Genomic DNA, 27,315 nt, shown 5'->3' on the forward strand with positions numbered 1-27,315 from the left:
TTGCCAAGAAAACATAATGGATTTAATAGGAAATACATACTGTAACATGAGTAAAAGTGAGGCAAGATAGTAGCAGTGAATCTATCAAGGTGTCAGAGTTACAGAATATTCAAGTGCAACAACTGGATGGAGTATCACACCCACAGTGAAGAGCATGACAGAAGGGTGGTCTGTGTCCTTCAACATTTGAAAAAGTTGGTTTGTTCAACAATACTTATGTGAAAACATCAACAAAAGCCAAGCAAAGCAAACCCCAAACTTTTTAAAAGAAAATCTTTACAAAGGTAATTAGCTCCTTAAATAAAATTTATACTTAGTGTTTAAGCAAAAACTTAGGAACATCAATTTGCGGGTTGATGTAACAGGAACAGCAAGACTGTTTCTTTCAAGAAGTCTTAATTCTACACTGAGAAAACTCATCCTACTGCCTCGATCCCTCATGTAAAATAGGGAGCACCAAGTAACTCTCAGCCATTAGAACTTCTCTAAGTATTTCTGAATAGATCTTTTAGCATGTACACTCTGACAACACTATGTTAAAAATTCAGGATTGGGTGTGGTGGGAGGAAATGGAGGGGGGAAGGAGGAAAAAGCTGACCCTAAGAACATTTTGACATGTCAGAGGCTAAGCTCATCAGTATTCTTGGATTTCAGGATAGTCTTATGTCCTTGAAAGATTTGTATCCATGACACTTTAGGGATAAAGACTGGTCATGCTTGTTCAAACTTTTCCAAATTGTGCATTTCTGATGGTAGCTGAGCAAAAAGTGGTTTGCATTCAGATTTTTGAGACCTCCAGAATATCAGAAGGGATTTTTCAGAAACAAACATTAGTGTCAGAAGGCCTAAAATAATTTTAGAGAATTACATTTTGGCACCTGAATTTTTGTATGATACACAAATATGTATTTTCAAGCATATTCCTTTCGACAAGCTGGAGCCATATGACTCAAAGGAAAGCTAACATGACTATTTTAACACTAGAACCTTTATTTCCATCTTACATTGGTAATTCACACCATCATCATAGTTCTGTAAATCTGCTGTCACCTACCATCACTAGGCTGTGATCTATTACCAGAGATGGGATCTGAACATGAAACACCAACAGTTTTCTATAGGAATTTTTTGCAGTTTTAGAGACTTAATTCCAAGTATACAATTCTTCTCCCTTGAGTGACTGACTTGTGATGTACAAACCACCTCAGTACAATGACTCCCTGCTAGAAAAGTTAAGCAAGTTTGTCCTTTTCTCTCAACTATGAGCCAAAAGCCATTTCTAGAGGCTGTAAGTATTCAGGAGAGATACATGAAGCCTGTTTACAAAATGAGCAGGCAGTGCAGAAGTTGAAGCCAGTGAATTAGGCAGATTCCCCTTGTTTTGGAGATGATTTTGCCCTGCTTGTCTGCGGCTATTGCTGCTGAGTGAGGTTCACTCCAGGGTGAGCAGCTCCACTGTTCTGACAGCTTCTGTCCTGTAAATCATCCATTCCTGTGCAGATTGCTGACACAGCTCACCACAAATAGCCTACACCATCCTTAACACACACTAAAGACTGTTTCACAAGCAAGTATTCAAACATCACTGCTAAAGCTTCCTTTTCCAACTACTAATGTGTTCTGCTGGAACTAAACACTAATGTGAAGGAATAATTTACCCTTAACAGTGTAAGAAAAAAAATCTTGCTGAGGCCAACTTTTAAACCATTCAAGATTTTCACCGTGAATTACTTTTTGATAATTAAAATGAAGCTTTAACCAAGATTGTAGCTCTCCCTCAACCAGGTTGAAGGATTAGACTTCCAAATCAATAAGTAGGTCCTGTCTCCTCTCCTCTTACCCTCTTCCCAAGCAAGTAAATAATCCTTCTTGAGCAGGCTGGTAGCATTAAATGTAAAGCAACACATCAAAGACTCCAGTCTGCATAAAACACCCTCTAAACCATTAACTGTCTGATCCTGCAGCACCTAAAGGAAGGGTCTCACTGATGGCAGCAGGGATCTGGAGTGCAGTGATTTGTTGGACCTAAAATAAAGTCTTTACCTTCACAGTAACAGCAAAAGTTGTTAGAATTGTCTTAGAACTTTTCAAAGCACCTATACCAATTTTCAGTAGTATGATTACTAAATGTCAGCTTCCAAATTTCACCTACTTGGACACTTGACATACCAGTTTTCAGCATGTATATAAAATATTCTACAAAACTACCTGCAGCACAGATTAAGAACCTGGCAAGTCAGCTAAGTGGCTGTTTCAAGAGAGGGTCAGATGAAGACACCCTCCAAAACTGGAGAGCACATTCAGGTTGCTCCAAAGCTTAAGAATGAAATATTTATCAAATTTAATTCAATTCTATAACTTTCATGAGAAAGAACTGGTGGTGTTCAGAAGTTGCATTAGTCATATTTTTTCAGCTAAAAATGCTCTGGATCAATGATATAACATACACCTTGTTACATTTTTACATACATGACACTTTGCCCTTCCAAACATGTTCTGCAGAAATTAATCTGTGCAATGTGCTCTGGAATGACCCTGCTTGAGCAGGGAGGTTGAAGCAGATTACTCACTGTGGTCCCTTTCAACCTGAACCATTCTGAGATTGTGTAATCCCCTTTGACACCATCTGAAAGTTGAGTCTCTCTGGTGAGCTCCACTCATTAAACAGAAAGACATGGTGGAATAAAACTTTAATCCTGAGCTTTTTTAACAACTTCTTACCAGGAAAAAAGTTATTAAAAATTTAGCTGGAATGGTTGATAATCTGCACTCCAAACACTCCAATACCAACGTATCTCCAAATAGAGAAGCTATGTTAGGACAAAATATAATCAATTCCAGCAAGCCTAGTGCAAGATCAAAGCAGCTGACCTAACAAATTATTAATACAAAAGAAACCACTTTTCTCTACCAAAAATGAAGCAATGAGCATGTGCATCTCATGCAGAGAAGATTGCATTCCAGCATTCAGCAGGGCCAGTGATCAATAAACACTTATCTGGACTCAGAAGAACTTACATCAACTGTCTGATTTTTAAACAGGCAAATATTAAGAAGCAGCCTCACTCCAGGGCTGGCAGTTTGGGCAATCTGGAACACTGGCTGTTACACTTTACCTGCAGCAATCCAAGATCAGAACTGCAGAAAGAGCAGGGTGTATACCCTTGAAGTTGGATTTCTTGGGCTCTCAAGAAGCATGGAGCCTGTGGGACTATGGCAAAGAAGGCAGAATTGGCAATGCAGCAGAGGAAGCAAAATGCATGACCAAAATGTAGTCACCAAATATCATTAAACTCACTGATCTGTCCAAAAACCACCATGTACCAGTTTGCCTGTTCTGCTCCAGCTCTCCAACAATTTTCAGTAACACAAATGAATCTGAAGTACAAGTCCTTTCATTTCTTACAATTTTTTCTACATTTCCTTCAGAGAAAATACTTGAGATGATAGAAAACCAGATTAAAAAAAAAAAAGAATAAGCATCATCATGAGCTCAGTTGGATACTAAAGCTAACCAGCATATTTTAGTATATACTCAAGTCTATTAAGCTCTTTTTCTTCAAAAGTATAAAAGTTTCTCACTAGTGCTGGTAAGAAACAAAAAGTAAAAATAAATAAAATAGCACAAACAGGTATGGTCAACCTATAGTTTAATTGAAAGCCTACTAAAATCCATACAGAATAAGCTAAACACTGATTTGCTAAAAACCCTCACAGATGAAAAACCCCAGGAACCAAGAGGTAATGATCTACATTACCACGTCTTAAGGTTACTTCCTATGTGTATTTTTGTGCCTAAAATAGGAAAGACTGGTGCACCCTAGATGAAAGCTTGTTCAACAGACAGGCCATGTGCTGCCCCAACAGGATGTTCTATTGGCCCTTTCAAATGTCATTGAAAGAGAAAGAACTTCATCTGCTTCTGGATGAACTCACAGTGACAATATCTAAAATGCAGGAAAAAACCCTGATGGAGATTCCCCAAGAGTTTATCCCTAGGTGTGGAATGGAAGGAGTGTAGAAGACTTTATTATTTTTTACCGTTTTTACATAATTTATAACACTTTAAACACTGGTCTCATAAATATAATATGAACACTTTACACATGCCAAGCAATTAAAATCTTCCCCAAAACCTTGTAGGTCTTATCAGAACCACTGGCAGCATCTGTTTACAGCATCTCTTTTTAGTCAGTAACCACTTCATTTAGTCAGATCTACGAGTAATTTTCTTTAACCAATATCTTAATATTAAAAAAACTCATAACAACAAAAAGATGCCTATCAGCATACCAGTTTGCCTTAAAGTGATTACAGTCAGCATGAAAAAGAAGATTGTCTGTGGTTTAAGATCTGTTGCTTGTGTCCCCACCCCCAGTGCAGATCATCCTTAAATAAAAAGTGCAAATGGGATTTGGGGACTGGATGGACTGATTTGCCTACTATTTGTCTTCAGCTGCTTATTCTGTAGCCATCTCACATCAACTGTCCCATCATACTTTGGAGCAGCTACACCAAAATTTAAAATAGGCTCACTGAAGAAAAGGAAGAAATGCCATCTAACTTCCAGACTCCTCCTAACCCAATCTCCCACAAAAGTGCTCATTTCCCTTTTTACAAAAACCCTCCCAAAACCTTGTTTACAAAGCTACGAAAAGATTTCAGTTCTACCATCCATGTAGTCACCTTCCAATCGAGCAAGGCCAAAGAAGTGATGGTGGATTCCCTTTGAAGGCAGGCACACTGCACGCTGTGGAGGCCAGCAGGCTGCCCTGCCCTCTGCAGTCCTTGCTGCGCGCAGGTGTCCGACGAGCCGGGCCCTTCTCGGGGACCTCGCGTGTTTGAACACCAGCAGATAAAGATCTAAGACTGATAGATAAACCCAACGTGAACTATTAACTTCCAAGACCACCTACTGTATATAAAGTTTGACTTTCTAAGGGGTCAGTCAACAGCAGCTGCGCTTTGTCACCGATGGCTGTCGTCGAAGCTTGAAGCCCTTCCCACTGGAGGCGGGGTTGGTGTCAGTGGATGGAATTCTGCGACCTATAAGGAGGCAGGAAAAAGAAATATATAGGAAATGTTAGATTTGATTCTAAGCATCTGGTGTATGCTCTGTATACAAAAATGTGCCTTCAATTAGCTGTAGGTCACTAGGGATGACATTCCTGCCCAGCAGGATGGCAGCAACAGTCTGTGTTATGTCTGTAAGAGGGACGGCTGCACAAAAGGACAGCACAGGCAGTCTGAAGTCAATTTAGCAGCAGTTCCACTTCAGATTCATCTAGACCTGGACAGCTAAGCTGTAAAAGCACTTGGAGAATACTTTGCAGGATGCAATACCATCTGGAATAGCTTGAGAACAACCATGTTGACCTGGATTTCCACAGATTACCTGCATTGGGCTTAACAAAGGAGTGCTTGTAGAGAGAGCTGCTTTACTCATCTCATCAGTCTTTACAATGGACTGTTCCTGCTTGAGCATTCTCTTCTGAGGAGGATTTATTATTTTTTCCCCCCATAATTTATTCAAGACCAATTTCAGAGAGCAACTATTAAGTCAATAAATCAGGAAGCTAATCTACAGCACATAGTTTCTACATCAGCTTCAATATATTCAGCTGCTTCTATAGACCTTTTTTTTTTCCTTAAGTCTGATGTTTCTGTAGTTAGTCCTCTTTTCACAAACAGGCTGACACACCTGCACATTGGTGCTGCTACTTGATACAAATCCTCCAAATAGTATTGCATAGAATTCACTTTGGAATACTGTCTTTTTATTCATACATATAAAAAGTATCATTGTTGTCTTCACCACAAATGGGACAGAAAAGATTTGCAATTTAATATAAAAAACCCCCAAGGTACTACAAAAATACTTGAGGAAAATTTACGTGCAGTAGTTGCTATTCCCCATGTAGTAATTTGGCATTTATGAATTTTTATATTTTTAAAAATACATTTTTTTTAGCCTAAGTACAAGCACTAAGAGTGAGAACTTAATTCATTTTCTCAGATGTATAAAGTCTGGATTGTCCTCATGCCATTTCTTTCCTCCTCCATAACCTTGGAAGCACTAATTGGAACATTCAATAACAGACATGGTAAGATGACACTGACTTCTGACAGGAGTACCAGGCCTGCTGTTTATCCAGCAGCATCACAGTATGCTGAAAACCTCTAGAAGGAATATTTAGAGGTCATTAGGTGACCAGAAATTCATGCGGCCCATTTTGCAGTTTGTAGCCATGTCAGATTGTAATGACTTTAGTATAAAGTCTGTAAATTTTCACCCAAACAGCAAAAAAAAGTAATATAGAAATCAAATTTCTACTCAAGCTTTTTGCAGAAGAAAGTAGTTTAAATACTTACTAATTAAACTGTTTAAATACTTACTGATTTCTATAAAGAGTTCATTAATGTTTATTGCATTTTTCGCACTTGTCTCTACAAATATTGCATGAATGGAATCTGCATAGTCTTTAGCATCTTTTTCCATGACTTCTCTGGGAAAAAAAAAAAATCATGAATGCACAAGAAACCATTACTCAAAACCTTAAGGGACAGATAAAGTTTTTTAGTGTCTCCTATTATGAATATTTTAGCTGTTTAGCATCACAGTGCTCCCTCATGCTGAAGCTGATGCTCATTCTTTGCCCTGTGCTGTCTCCCTGCCTTGAGGTATGAGCACAGTCATGAACTACCCAAGGCCTTCATCCCTCTGACAACACTGCAGTGAATTTGTCTGGAGTGCTCTAAGCTTAGGCCTGCAATCAATCCTTCTGGTGTGCTATTCACCCCACTACCTTTATATGTCCTAAGATCCTAAAGCATTATTTCCAATCATGTTGTGCATTTCTTATGACTGTTTACCAAACCAAAGTATCTCCCAACACTGCACAAATCATCAGCACAGCATTTACTTTGCATGAATATTTAGCTATAAAAAAGGAATGTTTTTATACTGAGCACACAGGTGTACAAGTTATTCTGCACCCCAAAGTAGGCAAGTTGATGATTTTGTATATTTCCTGAAACAAAATGAAAAATACAAACCCCAGTAGCTGCAAGGAACTCTGGACTTTACATTGTATCACTTCATGTACAATTTCTACCACACACAGGCTACTTTCAGTAATGAGGGACTTTAGGATATCAAGAACATGGACTTTGAGCAGTCACTCAAATATTGCCTCTGACTAAAGTACAAGGAATCTTCCTCATTAGCTTGAAGAGCAATGTTTACACTTCTGATGCCAGCTGAGCATGGGAGATGTGAATTCTGTTTCAAAGAATTTTACACCCTATTTCCTTCAAAAAACATGCTACTTCTAATGAAAGTTGTTAGAGCTCACTAGATAACTTCTAGGTATTAACAATTTGTAAAACCATACTCAGAGTAACCTTTGCAGTGGTTCTTTAAACATATAACCAGCTGTCTCCTTTGAGACACCAGCTGTGGTGCCTTTTCCAGCAAAACCTAAATCCAAGAAGTTTACACACACCTTCTTTCTGAATTTTGGCTTATTTAACCAGGACATCAATAAAAAAGGCCTTCTTTTGTTTTTAGTACATGCCTTCCTGAAAGTTTGGCTGTTCATAAAGTTTCTCAAGAGCTTTTCCCGCTCCCTGCAACTATTTTGGCCACAGCCAATTCCACCCCAATATTTCAGCAGGGAAGGAGGGCACCTGAACAAGCAAGTTAGAAAAACCTACACAATGCTTTCCAACAGGCTTGGTGTTTTTCCTAACAAAATGAGGTGCTACAGACTGACAGGGGCACTTCTTGTAAAGTGAGGTAAACAGCTTCTATTACACTATCGTTTCACAGGCAGTTTAGGTTTGTGTAACTTGGCACTGCCACCAGAAAAGGTAATCCTGTCTCCCTGTAAACTGCTCATTCCTAACTCTGCTATCCCCACACCGCTATGCCAGCAAGTGTTCATGGTGTGAGAAAGATAAATATACTTGGATCAGGTTTTTTGGTTTTTTTTTTTAAGGGTTAGTTTTAATCTGGATCTATTTTACAGCCCAATTTACTGCCCAATCACATGTGTACTCACACCAGCACAGGGGAGGAAGTGGGTGAGACCATCCAAGGGCAGACTAACCACATCTTCTGACAGCACAAGCAGCTCAAACCCCATGTCCTCTGACAGCCGAAACAGCTCAAATCCCTTGTGAAACTACAACACTACAGCAGAACAGCTTAAATTGTTCTATACCTTTCAGCTGCTCTAAAATATTAAAATATTTAATGCTAGGGCTTAAGAAAAAGCCTCAAAATATATAATATATAAAAAATATAAAAATATACAAAATATAAAATATATAATAACAGCAGTTATTTACCTGACATCATTAAGATCACACTTATTTCCTGCAATAGCTACAACAATGTTGGGAGGTCCATGCTGGCGAAGCTCTTTAACCCAGTTCTTTAATGTTGAGAAAGTTTCCTAATGTGAGAAAAAAAAAAAGAAGAGGATGGAAAGAATTAAGAAATTAAGAGTCAGAACTGGCCCATGACACAAATAAAAAACCCCAGAAGTTGTAATGCTGGGTCAAGATCAGGTTTCTTACCTCTTTTGTGATGTCATACACTATAATGGCTGCTGCTGACCCTCGGTAATACATCGGGGCTAAAGCTCGGAACTGGAAAAGAGAGCAAACACAAACCTGATCTTCCACTGCCTCCAGAGCCTCACTAGCAGCAGTGGTACTACTGAAAAAAGGGAAAACCAAGATCACAGCAGCGAGAAACTTTCCTTTACAGTCACAACTAGCCTGTGCAGTAGAGCACATAATCTCCCAGGAAGGCATTGTTCTCCTAAGGACAGGCAATAAATCCTGTGGGGCTCAGCAGCACCTACTGCAAACAGCAGCAAAGCAAACTTGATCTTATTTTGCCCAGATTAGAACCTCTCCCTGAACACACTGTCTACACAAACATGCATGTGCTCAACTTCAAACACCAAACAAGGGCAAAAATGCAGGGAGAAGCAAGGTCAACTTTGACTAAGACAAAAATGCTAGTTAAGAAAACTAGCATTTATTAATTTTGATCTGAAATGTTCAGAAACTGCTGTCAACTTCTAGCCCCATGGATCAATCACCAGTCTTCAATACTAGAAATGTTGATTTCTTCAGAATCTAACTTATGGCTTTAAGGCTTTTGCTTCAGTTTTTCCCTCAAATTTAGAAGCATGTTTAAACCAAAAAATTGCAAAAGCCCACACCTATCTGCCCTGTCGCAAATAGAGCTTTAAGGAACATGCTAGATAAAAGGCTGCTTTCTTGTGATTTTCAGAATGAAATCTACAGCAGGTCTGCTTGCTTTGCAGGGCTGTACTTTTGAGTAGACAGAACCTTATGAATCCAGTGCTAAAATAAAGTATTAAAGTAGACAATCAAGTTGCATCAAAAATCTCAATGAAGCATTCTTAAGAACAGTGGAATATTCTGCCAACTTTAAAAAAGCCAAGACAACCAATCTAGCAATCAGAACTCTCCTTCAAAGTGCAGAATAAACTGCATGTATTGGTTTCATGTAAGCATTATGATTTAGAGCTTTTGTGCATCTTATTACTCAGGGTAAAAATAATGAATTGGATACAGTTTTTCATAAAGGCTTATTCATTTCTAATAAAATACCAATTTCCTTTTGCTTAGTACAGTTCAACTGAGAGCAATATAATAAATCATAAAAATCTTGCTATAAAGCAGAATTCCAGACCATTTACATTTGGCTCTCAAATTCTGTTTTGAAAATAGGATTTTGAATGTAAAGTTCAGAATATAAAAATATTTAATAGTGGGAAAGGGAAACATGGGCAGGCATTCAGTTCACATTGGGACATAATCCCTCTCTTCCATCTAAGTACTAAAATATAAAGGGAAACATATTTGGTAAACCACCACTTGGACTGGTTGCAACCTGGCTTTTTGATTATTCACTATTTACATTGGGAATAAACCAACTTTCACTTGCTGATTTTGTATTACTCTCATTTCCTGTCTGCTAACACTTAGATACTTTTTTCCACCTAAGAGCAGTCAGCAGATAAAATATATTAACAAAACAGATGTTACCAGGAACACTGGATTTTCCTTTTGCAATTTTTCCAAAGACTTCAACTTGCCCCCCAGCCTCCAATTTGTGTTTTGAGAGAATTATTAATGCAATTATGCATAATGTAACTATGCAGGGAAACTCAAAACTGTTAGGTAAGAAGGCAAAAGCAAAAATCCTAATTACCATAAGTGACCTCCTATCAATTGAACTCAGTGCAGAAGAAATGAGAGAAGAAATAAGGTATGTGTGTAAATGAGGAGTGTGAATGACTTGGTGCACATTTCCAGCTCTGGAACAAGGCTGTCCAGCCACCCCAAAGCCACTGAGAGCAAGGGGGTGCCCAGTGCAGTGCAGCACTATCTGCATCTGGGCTTTTGAAATGGGAAACAGCAAACACTCCTCAAGAAGCCAGGACTGTGAATTCCATGCATTCCACACCATAGCTCAGCAGAGACATTTCACTTCCAAGAATGGTGTGGACATTTTTAGTATTCCAGATCTATTCCACAGAGGGAATCCCTTCCATAATTCATTGGCAGATATGTTGCATGACCAGAAAACTGCTACAGATTTCAGGACAGGCAGGTGTACAGCCCACTTGTGACAACAGTGACAGTGCTGCCCTGCTCTGGAAAAGGAATCTTTGTGAAGATACTGAATCATTTCAAAGTAAACATCCCTGCTCACATTTCACTGATTCCCTTGATTATATTGCAGTCTCAAGTGACTTCTCTCAGATATGGAATATAAACTGCACAGGTATCACAGCTCCTGGCTCAGAGTCCTGTAAAGACACCTTTCCTTTTTTGATTCAATAAAGATATCAAGCAACTTGTATGGAAGAAAAGTAAGAGGTATCACTGAGAGTCCAAAAATAGACCAGGAACATGCTGGTCATGTACAGAGATGCTTCCTCAGATTAGATGTGCTGAAGCCAAATTCCAGGGTCCTCCCATTGCCTGCACAGTTAAAGTGAACAGGATGGAATGTTAAAACATAATGGATGCTTCCTGCCAAATAGTGGCAGGCATGTTTATAAAGCTTTTCATTTAAGAGTACCAACCTCTAAAAATTCATACTCTACCTCTCAGAATATCACTTTGCAGCAATAACATTCCAGAATGGGCTATGATGTTCACTCAAGACAAACTATTTACAGCAAATGCTGACTGACTGCTGGGAATGGAAGGGCTCAGGATATTTTTGATAACACAGATACTATTGGACATATTCCTAGGAAACATCCCTGACAACTTCAGTTTGCTTTATATGGTGCTGCTGGAAGGAAATAAATTGTCATTCAAAACTGACAGCACTAAATCACAATACAAATACACTTGAGTTACTTCCTAGGCTGTTATCAAGCCAAAAAGCTGGCAGCTCAGCTCCACCAGGAACCCTAAAGGTCAGGTCCCTGTGGACAGGGATGACTGAGGCTTTACAAAGTGTTTGTTTTGTTTGTTATTATTGGGAGGATTATTTTGTTGGTTTGTTTGTTTGGGTTGTTTCTCAAGCCAATCCTGAAAAGCAGTACAGCTGTATTTGCCAATTCTTATCCTAAAGTTCTAAGCCAACCTTTATCACAGTTACCTCACATCCTAAATAAACTCATCTCCAGTAATTGGCAGCTGCCAGCAGTTCACTTGCAGTCAGAGCAAGAATAAGCACTGTTAATGCAGCTACTGTAATTTCTACCACTCTTACTAGTAATCCATAAGCAATCAAGCTCCCTAGAAAAGTCTTCCTTTTAATTCCAAGTGAAAATCATGCAAATTAATTAGCTGGGATTTCATCTGATTAGTCATTTTCTTCAAAGCTTTTGTTGCTTCCCTCAGAACTATTCATGCTGCAGAGATCAAAACCCCAAACTACCAAATTAAAATTTAAATTTCAAAAGAGATTGGACACAGCTTCTAACACCATCAGATTTGATTAGTAAAACTTTACAAAAGAATAAGAGTAGTTATCACCTGCAACACTGCTTGAAACTGCTCTGGAAAACCTAACTCTACATCCTACTCACATTTACAACCCCAACAGTGAAGCTAACAGAATGTGTCAGCAGTTGTATATTTTTCCAGAATACTTGTACTATGAAACATGGTAATTCATCTCACTTTGATTCTTGTGTTGCTGCACTGACAGCAAATATTGCAGTTGGAGGTTTAAAACAGCTCAGAAATGGTACTGGAGAGAGCTGCTGGCTTCCCCCCACAGCAGCCTTGTTCTCTGTGGAAAGACCATTCCCTTTCAGTGAATCTAAACTCAGAATATTGTTTCATAAACTCCTCCTAGGTAATCTTCCTTACCTTTACACTTAAATCATGACAATGAAAAATAAAAACATATCTACAGCACCCACATCTTGACAGGAATCTGCACAGAAAAAAGTGTTCTAATACATGCCAGATCACTTGTGACTGAGGGGCAGAGTAGAAAACAACCCAAACTTTCTCCACAAATATTGGTTATACTTACCCTCTCCTGTCCAGCTGTATCCCAAATCAGGAATTTATGCAGCTCATTTTGATACTGTACAGTCTTGGTCATAAATGAGGCTCTGAAAAAAAAGACACAGTTCATGCTTTTTGAGAATGTAAATATATCCTCAGAACATTATATATATATAATTGAGAATATAAACATATCTTCAGAACATTCATTACCACCATGAGCTTTCAAGAAGGTTCACATTCCAATAAAAGTGAGCCTAGTTGCATTTCAACACCATTAATTAGCTGATGTATTTCTGCAATGAGGGAAGAACACCAAAGTGAGAGGACAGCTCTTGTAAAGCACAGCAGAGACTTTCACTTCCTTCAAGATTGCTGCAAATTATGCATCAAATCTGAATTCTCTGGTCAATAGGGAAACAGTTTCCTGAATCATAGATTCTCACTGAATTTATCTTACTTGGTTCTACAAGCCAAAACATCCTGTGCAGTCAATTTGAACTGTAAAGTTGTGTTTCTGTAATTCACATCCCAACTACACCATCCCCAGTGGTACCTGACAAGAGGCTTCTCAAAATCCTTTGACAATTGAGTGGACAAACCCCTCCAAACAGGAGTTATCCTTGATGACTTTTAGTAGGAATAATGTCTGCTTTGTTATTAAATTTCCCAGCTGCTTCTCCCAGCCAAGTAGGCACTATAACTTGTTTGATATTCCTTTTTGATGCTATAATAAATATCTGGCAGTACCTAAAGTATTTGCTGGTTAAATCTGCCCTCTGCATCCTGAGGGGAGAAAAGCTGCAGAATTGTGACAAGGCTTCTGCAGCTGCCCATGTCAGGAATTGAGCAATGAACATTGACAACAACAAAGTGTGATTGCTCAGCTGATTCTAAGAGGAATGAAAACAGGACAGGAAACAAGATTGTATCTCATGAACTCAAAGACCCAGAGAATAAAGTTGAAACATTCTCAGCTTTAGTTTTGCAAGACACTCTTCTAATCCTTACTTTGTCTTTTCCACCTACTATTCCCAATTGGGAATTAAAAGCAAGGCAAAAAAAAAAAAAAGGTAAAAATTAATTTACTTTAAGTTTTTGGACTGTGTATCTTGTTGGAGCTTTACATAATCCCTACATTTGGGCAAGTTTTGATTCTTTAATATAGCAAATTACCAAAATAACCAGTCCTAAGAGCAGTGAATGATTTTGCTAAGGCTGGTAAAACATAGATTTTCGGTCTATCACTTCAAGCAGCTATAATGATCTCAGTACTACCAATAAACCTCTGTTAACAGAGAAATTCAAACAAAAGCACACTTCTACAGAACATTTTGCAGTTCAACATCAGTATTTATGCTCAAAAAAAGAGGAGGGTGTAAGGGAAAAGAGAGAGACCACAGAGACCCCAATTTTTCAGAAGGACAGGATGAGACACAGCTGATCTTTATCAGCAGGATCTTTTTTGGTAGAAGCTGCAGCAGAGCCTGTGGGACACCACACCTGAGACAGGAAGTTGTACTGACACTCCCACATACCTCTTGGCATCAAGCAAAGTTCCCTAAGCCAAAAATTGATTCTCATCAAAGCAGCCCAAAAAAAAAAGACAGCAAAAGAAAGAAAAAGATCCAGCCACTCCAAGAATTCCTGATGCTTGCTCTTCCTTCCATCCATTCAAAGATTTGAGATCAATAATGTTGCTACTCTGAGGCTCAAATTTCAAATATTCCCCTTACCTATGAGACTTACTGCAAAAACAGTTTCATCAGTTAGATCTGTGTGTGCATTGCCTACAGATGTGTAACACTTTAACTAATTAATGGTGAGACCTACCTGAACTAGTATGTTAACCATCCTCAAAAACCTAGGAGACTTACAGTACTTGAGTCTTAAAATACATGAATTAGAAACCGTGGAGTTGCATAATAATTAGAATTTGAAATTTAAGAGCTGTCCATAAGAAAAGCATGCTGTCCCTTTAGAAGAAGCATCTGTAGTGTAATTTATCCATTGTTAGCTCAGATTAACAATACAAAAATGGGTCCAGACATTACACCTGAAAATGGAAGCTGCAGGAGTGCTGAGAACACTCCCACATGTCCTGAGGTAGCTCACCAGCTTAATTAAGGCTGCAGTTATGTTTATTACCACATTCAGCTGCCACACACGAAGAACTCCCAAGTGATCCATTCAGGTAATTTCATTTAATTCTTGCATAAATCACATTTACTTCATTTAGTTTCTTACCCTATTGTTGGGTTGATGTTGGGATCAAAGCTATCTTCAACAAATCTCCACACAATACTTGATTTGCCCACACCAGTGTCCTAAGGAAAGAACAGAAACAGTTGAAAGCATTATTAATTACTACAGACTGATGATTCTTTTGTCCTCAAATCCTGCAGTAAACTGCAGTGAATAACACATTCCTGCAGAGAATCTCAGAGAAGTTGTGAAATCCTTCAGGTATTACATTAATTTAGTAGAAAATGAAAGGTCTGTAACAAGTTACAGTTTTCTAAACAAAATTGTTAAAATCTGCATTCACATATTATTACTCAAACTTTAAGCTTTTTTACAAAGCTATGCACACCTTCCAATAGAAAAGCAGCAGGAAAAGACCACTTTTGGTAAAACATACAGCAACTGAGTACAGCTTACCAGGATAGAGGACCAGTGGAGTACATGAAATTATACAAGTGTGACACATGCATTCAACCTCTGACTAATGCTGTCCCACCCTGCTTAATGAAAGACTTGAAATTTCTTCTGTGACACACCTGAAACACATTGCAAATGCAACTCTACGTGCTAAAAATGGTGAAAGAGGAAACAAACCATGAAGATTCTGGATTGTGTATATCTTTGCACCATCAACTCCATGGTTAAAAAGCAAAAGATATAGAGAAGTCACATTTAGAAGTGAAATTAAACTCTTAGTGGTAAAACACTTCTCAGTAGAAGCTGGACATTTGAAATTGTATTTTATTTAAGATGTGTGAAGACAAACTTTTTACTTTACATTTCCTGAGTCATTAAAACTTTAAAAAAATAAACCCTTGAAGAATTGCTTCACTGAAAATGAAGTTTTACATCATTCATGCTTTTTTTTTAAACCTCCTGAATATTGCAGTAATTTGGGTACACTATGTACAATTGTGTTCATCTTGCCAAGTTATTTTCCTTTTGAAAAAAAGCACATCACAGCTCTGTATTTTTCACTGTTTGCAGTCTCATTAATCAGAGCAAATCTTAAAAAGACAAACGCAGATGTGGCTCCTGGCTCAGGGAATTCAAGGACAAGTTTTCCTGAGTGCTTATTCTCCTTTTCTTTTGTACCAAAAGGTTTCTCAGGCCAGGCAAACACAAATAGTAGTTATCCCAAGTACCTGCACAACACGAAGGGCACACAAACATATAATCTTCCCCTCTGAAGGGCAGGGTGGCCATTTAAAGCAGAAGACAACTCTGAACAGAGAGTTTCAATGCTGGTAGTGACACCTCCACCTGTTCACCGTGGGGCCCTCCAACCAAACCAAGCCAACAAGCAGCTTCATATTCTTAAATTTTTAAACTTCTGCTTCGCTTTACTCCGCGTCTCCTCCTTCCACCACCTGCCAGACTTTCCTGCAAATGTTCCTACAATATAAGTTCAGGCCCCTCCCTCTCTCCCACCAGTTAGAGTTCAGGTGCTTCTATTTATTTTGTGCACTCCAAGCCCGAAAAGGCCTGCGAGGAAGAGCGAAGGACGCATTGGATAATCATCTTATTTTTTAAAAAGGACAACAGGGCAGAAAAGAAGCGATATTGACCCCTGGCAGACACCTCCCTCGCGGAGAGGAAGGCGCGTCCGCCCGGTCCCCTCAGAGGGACGGGGCGAGGGCCCGGCAGCGCCCGGGGAGCGCTCAGCACACTCGGCGCCCCTCCGGGCTCTGGCAGAGGCTCTCCAGGCTCTGAGAGAAGCTTTCCGCCATCACCACGGAGCCTCTCCAGCCCCTGACAGAGGCTCTCCGCCATCACCAGAGGCTTCCCGAGCTCTGACAAGAGGCTCCCCGCCACCACAGAGCTTCTCCAGTCAGCCCCTCATTTCCCTCCCACGCTCTCTCCCGCCGCCCAGCACTTACCCCCAGAAGGCAAACTTTCAGCTCCCTCAGAGCCATGGCCGGGCAGGCAGCGCCTTCAGCGAGCGCCTGAGACGCGGCCCAGCACGATCATCGCCGTCCCCGCGGCGGCCGCCCCCCGCCCGCCCCGGTTACCCGCACACCGCGCTCCTCCTCAGGCTGCGCGGACGCGCCGCCATCTTGGGCGGCCGCCGGAGTCCCCGCCCGTGCCCCCCGCTCGCTGTTGTCCCCCTTGGGCGCTGAGGGATCACTCGACCCCCGGCAGCCGCTGCTCCTTCACCCGGTGGCGTTTCGGGGCTGACCCGGCGACAGGAAGCACCCGCGGCTCCTCCCTGTGCCCTCCCGCTCCTCCTCCTCGCCCATGTCCATTCCAAGATGGCCGGTAAGTGGGGCCGGCGGGCGGGCGGCTCAGCCCGGGCTGCCGCCGTCCCTCCGAAACCAACCCCCTGGTATCTCTCTTCTGTTTTTTGTTTGTAGGGATCCCTTTGTATTTTGTGGATTTGCAGGATGACTTAGATGATTGTGAGTAACTGTTTTTTATTTTTCTGCTCCCTGTTCAGGCCCGCGCTCCCCTCCCGGGGTCCTCCTGTCGCCCTCTTTCCCCCTCCGCATTTGCACCCCGGTGAGGGCGAGGGGAGGATTTTGTGGCAGTTCTGGCAGGTGAAGGCTCCCGGGGTGTTGGGACTATCCCCGCTGCTTCCAGTGCCCGGTGGGCTCGGTGTAAACAGCAGCTCCGGCAGCCTGGGAAAGGCGCACGGAGGGACGAGGGGATCAGCCCCGCTCCTGTTGTCAGTGGGAATTAGGATACTTAGCCCAGGGATTGCTCAGCTCAGCAAGGAGACTTTCCAAAGCTGCAGGGGCTGTGAGGACGCGTTTTCCGCTGCTCCTGCATCCCGGGGATGTGCTGCGAGCGCACCTCGGGGTGAACCGAAGATCTCCGTGCGTGCTCCGGTTGGATCGCACAAATTCGGGTCTGGGTTGGGTACCGAGCCACGGTCCCAGAGCAGGGAACGGCTCCGTCACACACCCCGGTGATCCCGGGCTGTGTTCCAGAGGAGCTGGACACCTGTCAGACCTGAGCCAGCCTGGTCAGCGCTGTGACTTCAGGAGATAAAGCTTTGACTGACAGTGATACGAACTCCCGATGCCTTAGAAAGCAGCTCTCTCTGTGGGGTGGCTTCCTTGACGCTTTCGATTGACTTTTCTATTTAAAAAGAAAGATGTTGTATTCATTTCTTGTGTGAAACTTTGTTTCTCACAAGACTTTTATTGCTTGATACCGCTTGGAAATGTGAAACAAGTTGACCCATCCCACCCACCTTCCCAGCTGAGCGTGAGAAAGCTGATTTAGGAGAAAGGTGGGGAAATATTGGAATACAACTGGGATCTAAAGTCTTTCGTTTGGAAGATGCGCAGGGATGTTGCCTCTGTGGGAGGAGCTGCTTCTGTGGAATTCTGTTGGTTGTTGCTCTCAGCCTCTGAGGTTTCTGCTTTTCCCTAGTAGGTAGCACTGTGTAAAGTGTGAGAAGCAAAAATAAAGGCAAACTTCAAGGTTGTTTCCTTATGGGTTTTGGCCTTGGACCATCCCTGGGTGTGTTTGTTGTCCATTAGTGTTCACTCCTTGGCTGTTCTGTTTAGACTGTAACAGATTTGTCTGCTAAGTTGATTAAGAGGCTTGATGCTTGTAAGGCAAAACTTGAGTGAATAAAAATGTCCAGATAAAGGCAGTTGTGCCATAAGTGGTAATTCATTAAAGAAGTTACCCATTCCAGGATGAGCATGGAAATAAATGTACCTGTTAGAGATTTATGAAAATTGAACTATTTAAAAATATTCTTTGATTATGTTAATTAATTTGACATTGCCTTTAGAATTATGGAATTAAGAGCTCTGTTGTAGCAGAGTTCAGGTGTCCCATGACTAAGGTAACGTTGTCCAGAGACCAGGCTAGGAGAGAGGTCAGGGTGTGTTTTAGGAAAGCCTCAGTGAAATAAATCACTGGAACTGGATTCTTACTTGCTTGAGTAAATAGGTGCAATAGTGTCATGCACAGTGAAGGTCAATTGTGTTGAAACAGGAAGTCTAGGGACTTATTCTGAATATGAGAAAAAGCTGTAGTAAAATCTAGCTAAAATCAAGTGCAGCTTAAAACTTGTTTTTCATAAGGTAATGGGTCATCTGGAAGAAAGAATTAGCTTATTTATGCCCTTTGTGTAATTAATAAGAAAGTATTTAAATAATTTGTTTTTCCTTCTACAAACACCAAGAGGGAAAATTACCTTCTTGAGCTGATTAAAGCATGGTGCTGGGTGCTGGTATTTACTGGTTTGTGCTGTGAAATCTGAATGGTGACACTGGGGGATGACATTGAATTGCTGCACTAGGTCCTGTGACCCTGAGTTTCTCACACCTCTGAGCAGCTTTTAAGCACAGTGAACTCAAGTTCAGCTGTGAATACTGTCACATTTATTTCTGTTTATGGGTGAACAAATTTCAAGCTCACTTTTTTGATCTAGTTAGAGGAGAAAATACTGAATAATAGATGTACCTGTGAAGGAACATTAGAATAAGAAATACTGGTTCAGTATTTGGGATTTACTTTGTAGGACTTGATGTATTCTGAAACCTCTGAGTATCCATGGTGTCCTATTTTATGGAAAAAGAAAACTAAAATTCTTGAGAGAAGACAAAATGGATTCTGCCATGATTATTTCTTACTTATGTGTAGTGAGAGTGTATGGAAAAAATGTCAGGTATTTAACTCTCAATCCTGAGCATAAGTAGTGGTGCTCTGTTTTCTCTCTGCTCTTGGAAGCACTGGTGTGTGCTTAAGAACTTTAAATGAATAATGGAGCTGCTCCATGCAGTAAAATTAAACATGTACATCATGTTTACAAGATTAGTCCCAGGTGTGGTATTGTAGTCAAAGTTAGAACTGGGATTTATTTAATTGTTGTTTGAATTGGTAGGAATTCTGCACTATTTGAAGTGAACTAATAGCTTTAATTGTTAAAGTGTTTCTAATTAGGGACAGGTGGGAACTAGGCAAAGCTAATGACAAGTATATTGATTCTAATCAGTCTTTCTTTGTGTAACAGGTGACTAAGCTCAAAAATCAGCTACTGAGTGTCTGGTCTGTGTGAATTTCAAATATATACACAATAATTGCACAGACATAAGGATGGCCAGAGTTTGTTGCAACCTCAGAAGGGAAATGTGCAATGCTGCAGACACTGTAACTCCCCTGAGCTGTCAGGGACACAGCAAATCTGCATCTTCCCTCTTCAGCTGCTCTGACTGGGGGAAGTCCTGGAGCAGATTTATCCCAGACAGACCTGAGCTCTGTAAATTGTTTACACTTGTGCAGAAAAATGTTTTGAACCAGACAGACCCTGCTGTAAGGAGCGGGCATGAGAAATAATAATGACCAGTGGAGGGGAATAAGGGTGCCAGTGCAATATGTCATCATTTTAAAAAGCTGGGAATCATTAGCATCTGTTTCCTATTGTGTGGCTGTGGGTTCACTTGTATCTGTGTGCACATTTGAAATGTCAATGTTTAATCTAACCCCACGGTTCTGTTTGTTTGAAATCTATTTGATTTGTTGAGCACGTTCTCTGCGAGAAAAGCAGATTTTGGAGCTTCTGTAGTATTTTAACTCACCTGGGCTCCTTGGAGACCTTAAACCAATCTGCTTTTTTTTTTCTCCTGAAGACCCAGATATAGCATTTTTCTCCAAGTATGTTCAGATGACTTCCTTTTTTACTGAGTTCTATTTCTGACAGTATTTTGACTTTTGCTGAATAATTGGAAAGCAGGGTTTTACATAGGAAATTTGGGAACAAACTGAGGCTTGGAACAGAAGGATTTTTAACATATAAAGTGTGAGAAGAGTGGGTTTACACAAAAAAAAGCCCATAGCTGATAGGTGCAGCAGGGAGCTCCCAGCACCTTCACAAGTTCTGTGAAGCTGAAGTTTTTTCCCAAAGTTTGTGATCTGCAATTGTGTCAGCTGAGCCCTCTTAACTCAATGCATGTGGATCCTCCACTGAAAGGGCAAAGTAAAGTGTTTAAAGCCAAGGATTTTGGCAGTTAAATTTTAAAGCTTGGATTTACAAGTCTGTGTGCAAGTGTTATACTCAACTTCATTAGATACAGTTTAAGATGATTTTGTAAGCTGTTTGCAGTGATGTGCAATTACTTTTCTTTTAAAGAAATAGTTACTGGTTTCTTGTATTTTACATTGTAACATCTCTTGCTGACTCTTGGATTTTTTTTTTTTTTTTTTGGGTTACTTTTCATGTCTTTCAAGTTGGCTTTGAAGATTATGGACCAGACTGTGATAGCATGAGGATAACAGCATTCTTGGATATTCCTGGCCAGGATAACTTAACTCCACTGGCTCGTCTGGAGAAATATGCCTTCAGTGATAATGTATTTAACAGGTAAGGGCACAGCTGGCACACCTGGTGGTGCCTGAGTCTGAGTGCACTGTGCATGTTAAGATGTTACTGTCTTTCATTATTCTCCCAAATACATGCCTGATGTTATTTCTATTTGAATAACTTGTATAACACTTCCATGAAAAGAGATTTTCAGCCTTGATTATCAAATAAGATCTCTTGATTCCATCTTTATTTTGTTGGTATTGCAATGTTCAGAGAACAGCTTGATCTGTTTTATGGTGCCATTTACATGTGATAAGTTCCCCTTGCATCCCATCTAAGAGGCACTGGCTGGATTTTAAGGCAATTGTTGTGTTCACTCCACAGACAAATTATTGCCAGGGGTCTTCTGGATGTCTTTCGAGATTTCAGTAACAATGAAGAGGACTTTCTGACTGTGATGGAAATAGTGGTCAGGCTCTCTGAAGATGCAGGTTTGAAAGTTTGCTTTTGTTTGTTTTTTAATTTGTGTAAGTTATTTTATGTAAATTGCAACATAGGAAATGCTGACTTCCGATTTTGAGAAGACAATGAATGAACTAAGGAAGTTGAATCATCCAGCAGGAAGATCTGTCAGTGGAAACAGATTCATTTTTATCTCTTGGTTTTGAAATATTTTGTATGGTAAATGTTAAATAAAAGGCCTATTCTTAGTATAGGGCCTCAAGCAACATTTTTCAAGAAATTTGTTAAATTTGATTTGTTGTATTTGGTTTAAGTGGCACAGAGCAGTTTTGTGTTTTAATAGTTCTTATGCATACATTCATGGTGACTGATTTTCTAGCTTATCTCATTTTATTGGATCGATTTGGGACCTGCTCCCAAGTCTCTGAACTGTGATGTATGTAAGGCTACTCTGTTTTATTCAGCTTTCTTTTAAGAGCAGGCAATCTCAGTGATGCTATTTCTATGTTTCAGTTATTTTAATTTTCCTCTGTTATGAAAACATAAAGAAAAATGCTACCTTTTTTTTAAGATACCTGATCTTCATTTCATGTTTACCAATGTAACCTGACTTGTATTTCCAGAGCCCACTGTTCGCACAGAGCTGATAGAGCAGATTCCTCCCATTGCCATCTTTCTACAAGAAAGTCGACCAAAATTCCCAACAGCATTTTTTGAATACCTTATGCCCATAGTAGTGAGGTACCTCACAGATGTTAACAATCAGGTAGGAAAAACAAACAACAGGAGTTGAATCCTTGGAAAATTGTGTGGTTCAGTGAATTTAAGGCATGAGAAAGGATAAGAGAAAATTCCATGTTGGTTGATATCTGGCTGTTATGTAGAGCTCTGTGTTTATTGGTTTCAGTACATTCTGCTAGGGAGGTCTGATTTTTTTTTTTTGTATTTTTGGTTTTTGTTTTTAGTACTTCCCTTAGCAGATAGATAATGGGAGACTTCAGGATTTGTCTGACAGCACATGGACAGAATCTGTTACTGGAGTTATGACTTGAAAACTCTGTCTTCTACTTCATCTTTTATCTTATTTTCAGAATGTGATGAAATGCCATCTAATGATTGTATTAAACTTTAATATTTGTTACTAATTCCTTATGATAATAAAACTAAGACTTTTTTTCTGGTTTTTTTTTTTTTTTTTTTTTTTTTTGTGTCCATTCAAAGCATAGAGGCTTTTGTGGTTCTTGTATCTGTAAATGTTGTTTTTATAGTGACAGACTGGTTTTGTGTGTTTGTTTATAGGTCAGAAAGGCAGGCCAGGAAGCACTGCTGATTCTGCTGGAACAAGATCTTGTGGCTCAGAGTGACATTGAAAATAAGGTGTGTCCAATTCTGCTGGACCTCTCTGCTCCTGACAGTGATGATGAGTACAAGGTGGAAGCTGTCAATGTAAGTTGATAACATTAATTTATAGTGGTGATTAAGATGAGGTCCAGGAATAGTGCTGACATTAAAAAAGTAAGCCATCAAACTCTGTGTTTATTCAGTAAGATGTTTGGATTTTTCCTTTAACAAAGCAAGTCTTTAATTTTTATTCTGCATTTTTGAAAATATCAGATTTAAAGAGACCATCTTTATGCTTCAGGATGCCAAATGATGTCAAAATAGTAGCTGAATAGCTTTAAAATACAATTGGTCCTTGGCAGCCTTTTTTAAAATTCTTGTTAGGATTGTTACATTCCCCAGAGTGTTCTTTACATTTGCTTTACCAGGTTTCACAGTAATGTTGTGGAAATGTGACCTGATCTCTGTTCTGAAGTGTTCTGAAAAAAACATTGCCTGGTGACTTTCAAGAAACCAGTTGACTCCACAGAAAAGTGCTGGTGTGTAATTACATTTCAGCATGGATATCTGACACTTGACCTGTAAAATATTTTACCAGCTAGATTTTCCTCTTCCTTGTTTGAGAGTTGGGAATTGCTTAGGCAATTTTCCAGGATGACATCTGAGCACCAGATGCCTTTTAGGAGTTTGAAAATTTGTAGGAAAGTCCTTGAATGGTCTCTTCCTTAGTTGCTGAGCATTCTATTACAAGGACAAGCATTCCTAGAAAGGAATAAAGCTTCTTTTTTGTGAAGGTAGAAAGCTTCAATATTTTTTTAAAAATAAAACCAGAAAGATGGGGACTGTAATCTGATGATGTTTGTGTAAGCATTAAACCCCTGGTGCATCAGAGCCCCTCACTTTCTCCTTTTGCAAACACAAGAATTACAGCTGAAAGGAAACACCCAACCCAAAGCACATGATTTTCACAGCAGAAACATGGTTTGTGTTGGTAGAGGAAACTGATGGTTCCTCAGAGAAAGCTGAATTAAGGAGCATGTTGCTAACTTCCTTTACACTGTTAACTCCTAAAATTCCGTTCATCATTCCTGCAGAGTGTGCAGTGGCTCACATAAATAACTCATTTTTCTTGCACTCCCTTTTTTGTCTCCTGCTGTATGGCAAACTTCTATTTTATTGTGGTATCTGAGCCTATAGAGCTGGGACTGTGCACTTTAAGTATCTGAGCTGTTAAAGACCAATCTCTTATTGCATGCTGAAGCTTGGGATGTTTCTAATATGCTCCAAGAATGTGGTTTTTATAAGATCCTTAGTGCAATGGAGCTTTTTTTCTTCATACAAAATGCCAGTGTTTGCACATTGCAAACACCTTGAAAACAAATCTATTAATAAAAAGTCTATTTAAATCAGATAAAAAAGACAAGGAGTTAAATGCAGAAATGTTATGTTCTGGCATATAATGATTGAAAGTAAAGCTGTGTTTGTGCTTTACATAAAACAGGTGTATGGAAATACAAATAATGTGTAGCAGTTTCATCTGTTTGATTGTAATCACTGTCTTGCTCTCTGAGGTAATTTTTAGGAGGAATATTTGGCTGTGCTTAAAAGCTTTATAATGTTCTTCTCTTTACTCATATTCCTTTCCTGATTTTCAGATAATCTGTAAAATGGCTTCAATGTTGAGCAGAACAACAGTTGAGCACATGCTGCTCCCTCGTTTCTGTGAGCTGTGCAGTGATGGGAAATTGTTCCAAGTCCGAAAGGTTGGTGTGTGTCAAGCCCTAAACCACCTGACAATGAGTTTGTGCTGCTGCTCAAATGCTTTCCTGCATAGCTTAGTTATAACTCTACTTGATGGACTTTCAAAGCACCTGGAAGAGAAGTTTTGATTTATTGACATGGTTCTAGTTTCTGTGCCTCAGTAAGGAACAGACTTTGGCCAGTAGGTCGGGTCCAGTAGTTAAACTGATAACTGGTCTTGCACATTTAATAGTTTTGCACAATGTCTTTTTGTAAGCTGCTGTGCTTGATTATAGGATAGTAGCAACTTTTATAATTTCTAGCATCTTATTTCAAAATTCAGAAGTAATGGACATTTGAGAAATCCTTCCTTTAAAAAGAAATTTGTTATTATTGAAAGGAGAAATCCCCAAAGTGTAAGACTTACTTTAACTCATGTTTGAGTTCAAAAGGAAACTTGTAGCATAAGAAGTATTAAAATAGTTGTGTAGACTTAAGGGTCACACCAAGCTGCAGCTTGGTTTGCAATATAAGCTGCACTTGCTGGAATTTGAGCTGCTTTTAGTGCCTTCTAAATAAGCACAGGGAGTGACTAAAATGTGTATGAACACAGCTCTATCTTAAATGATTTCAGATTTTGCCAACATCTTTTTCTGAGGGGATGTCCCTTTTGCCTTAATGAGAGCTCTGTAGTGGCCTGTAAATGGCACGAACTCGAGACCTTGATTAAACCTTGCTTCAGCAAAGCACTTAAGCCACCTTGAGCCAGGGTAGTGCTGTCAGTACACCTAAGTCCTGACCCTGGTATCATGTTCTGGCCTGCTTTGGGTTTGACAGCTGTTGCTCAAAGTGATTTAAACTTTCATGGGGGCTTATTGTCCCTTCTGGTGGTTACTGGAGCAGATGATTCTCCTCATGCAGAAACCTTTATTGCTATTGATCCCAGAGGCATGTGGTGTATGGACACTTGCTCCAGTGACTCTTTGTTTGGATGAGTTAATATTACATGACGCAGTTACAGGCCTGAAATTGGAAGAGTCAAAACATGTGCAGTTGTTTGATGGGATAAATAATGCATGGTGGAGTTGATAATCAAACTAATGCCCTTGAAAGAGACACAGTGTTATTAATGACTTTTTATTTCTTAGATTTGTGCAGCTAATTTTGGTGACATCTGTAATGCAGTTGGGCAAGAAGCCACTGAAAGACTGCTGGTATGTAAAAACCAAATCAATTTGCAAGACCTGTATTTCTCAGTTCAGAAAGTTTAATAATGAGTTCCTTTATTGTCTTCTCTATAAATTAATCAGTGTGCATGCATTTTTTAATGGATTTGGCTAAGGCCTTGGTTGCAATTACACAGCAAAACTGGGAATTAAGATAAATGCAAAGTTCTTCCTTTGCAAAACATGTTTAACAATGTAATTGACAGCAGATATATATATATACACATATATTTATGTATGCACACATGTTGTAGAATTACCACTTTTATTTTTTCCTGAACTAGATGATCATCAATTCAATTATGATTTCAGGGAAAATTGGCCATTAATAATTCTTTCTATTCTTCCTTTCTGCAAATAGTTGTGTACATATTCCTAATGGAGTAAGTGACAGACAGATGGGTTTTTTCCAATTCCTTTAATTAGTGTATGCATTTAACCTGTCCCTGTTTCTTCTGTTCTTTACTTATTGTCTCCAGTTTTCAAACAAATACTTTGATATTACTGCAGTCTTTGTTTAGTCTTCAATTGGTTTTGGATTGGTGTTTTTTGGCAGATTCCCAAGTTCTTTGAGCTGTGTTCTGATAGTGTGTGGGGAATGAGGAAGGCTTGTGCTGAATGCTTTATGGCAGTGTCTTACACCACGTCCCCAGAGGTTCGCAGGAGCAAACTGTCCCCACTGTTCATCAGCCTGATCAGTGACACCTGCAGATGGGTGAGTAACTCCCTCTGGGCTGGATGCCTCCTCCCAGGCACATCCTAAACAAATAATGGACACATTTAGTAGTGCTCTGAAGTGCATTTGCTGAGATCAGAGCTTCATGTGCTAAAAACTAATCTCTAATGAGACAGTTTGTTTTCTCTCTCTCAACAGTTTATGAATTTAAATACTCTTCTGAGAAAAGGTTGCTTGTGTTAAATAGATGAGTTGAAGTAAACAGATGTCCTTCAAATTTATAACTCCCAAAAGATTTCTGTATAGTGATTGTAGATACATGCATAGTGTATCACCCTTTGCTTAAGTGGCACTTACTTGGTAATTGGTTATAGCTGGTATTAAATGAAGCTGTTATATTAAGAACACATTGATTCTTACTAAAAATTGCACCAAATTTAGATTTTTCAACTCTGTGAGACTTGCACGAAGCCTGACTGTTGCTCTCACACCACCACAGGTTCGTCAGGCTGCTTTTCAGTCTCTTGGCCCATTTATTTCTACCTTTGCAAACCCTTCAAGTGCTGGTCTGTACATTCGAGAGGATGGGACACTGAGTATCCGACCACCAGCACAAGATGTGAATTCCAATCCCTGTCAGCCAAGCAACAATATCACTGTGATGTCTTCCAGTGCCAATGCTGCACTGTCCAGGTAAATCCTGGGAAAGATGGGATGTAGTGGAAGGGGTTAAAAAAAGTGGGTTTTGTTGTTTGGCAAAGATAAAAATTCAATTTGAGAATGCAGTTCCAGAAAAGGTCTGAAGAGTGAGGTCACCCATTGGAGTGTAAACC

General features: G+C 39.7%; 2 protein-coding genes across 2 annotated transcripts in view; one reads left to right on the top strand and one right to left on the bottom strand.

Annotated features, from left to right (window-relative positions):
* Positions 1–16,839, bottom strand: RAB22A (RAB22A, member RAS oncogene family). The gene is made up of 7 exons (XM_058814435.1): positions 16,653–16,839; positions 14,776–14,855; positions 12,554–12,635; positions 8,584–8,655; positions 8,353–8,459; positions 6,397–6,506; positions 1–5,046 (listed from the first exon to the last, which is right to left on the bottom strand). The coding sequence occupies exons 1-7, from the start codon at positions 16,686–16,688 to the stop codon at positions 4,949–4,951; spliced, it is 585 nt and encodes a 194-aa protein (XP_058670418.1). The 5' UTR covers positions 16,689–16,839; the 3' UTR covers positions 1–4,948.
* Positions 16,687–27,315, top strand: part of LOC131564221 (serine/threonine-protein phosphatase 4 regulatory subunit 1-like) — a 20,985-nt gene continuing 10,356 nt past the window's right edge. Inside the window, exons 1-10 of the mRNA XM_058814559.1 lie at positions 16,687–16,714; positions 17,037–17,171; positions 20,962–21,094; positions 21,422–21,528; positions 22,123–22,265; positions 22,799–22,945; positions 24,496–24,603; positions 25,729–25,794; positions 26,363–26,521; positions 26,982–27,175. Of these exons, the coding sequence (XP_058670542.1) occupies positions 16,687–16,714; positions 17,037–17,171; positions 20,962–21,094; positions 21,422–21,528; positions 22,123–22,265; positions 22,799–22,945; positions 24,496–24,603; positions 25,729–25,794; positions 26,363–26,521; positions 26,982–27,175 (1,220 nt within the window). The remainder of the gene's footprint in view (positions 16,715–17,036; positions 17,172–20,961; positions 21,095–21,421; positions 21,529–22,122; positions 22,266–22,798; positions 22,946–24,495; positions 24,604–25,728; positions 25,795–26,362; positions 26,522–26,981; positions 27,176–27,315) is intronic.

Source organism: Ammospiza caudacuta, chromosome 15 (genome assembly GCF_027887145.1).
Source record: "Ammospiza caudacuta isolate bAmmCau1 chromosome 15, bAmmCau1.pri, whole genome shotgun sequence".
Lineage (NCBI taxonomy): Eukaryota > Metazoa > Chordata > Aves > Passeriformes > Passerellidae > Ammospiza > Ammospiza caudacuta.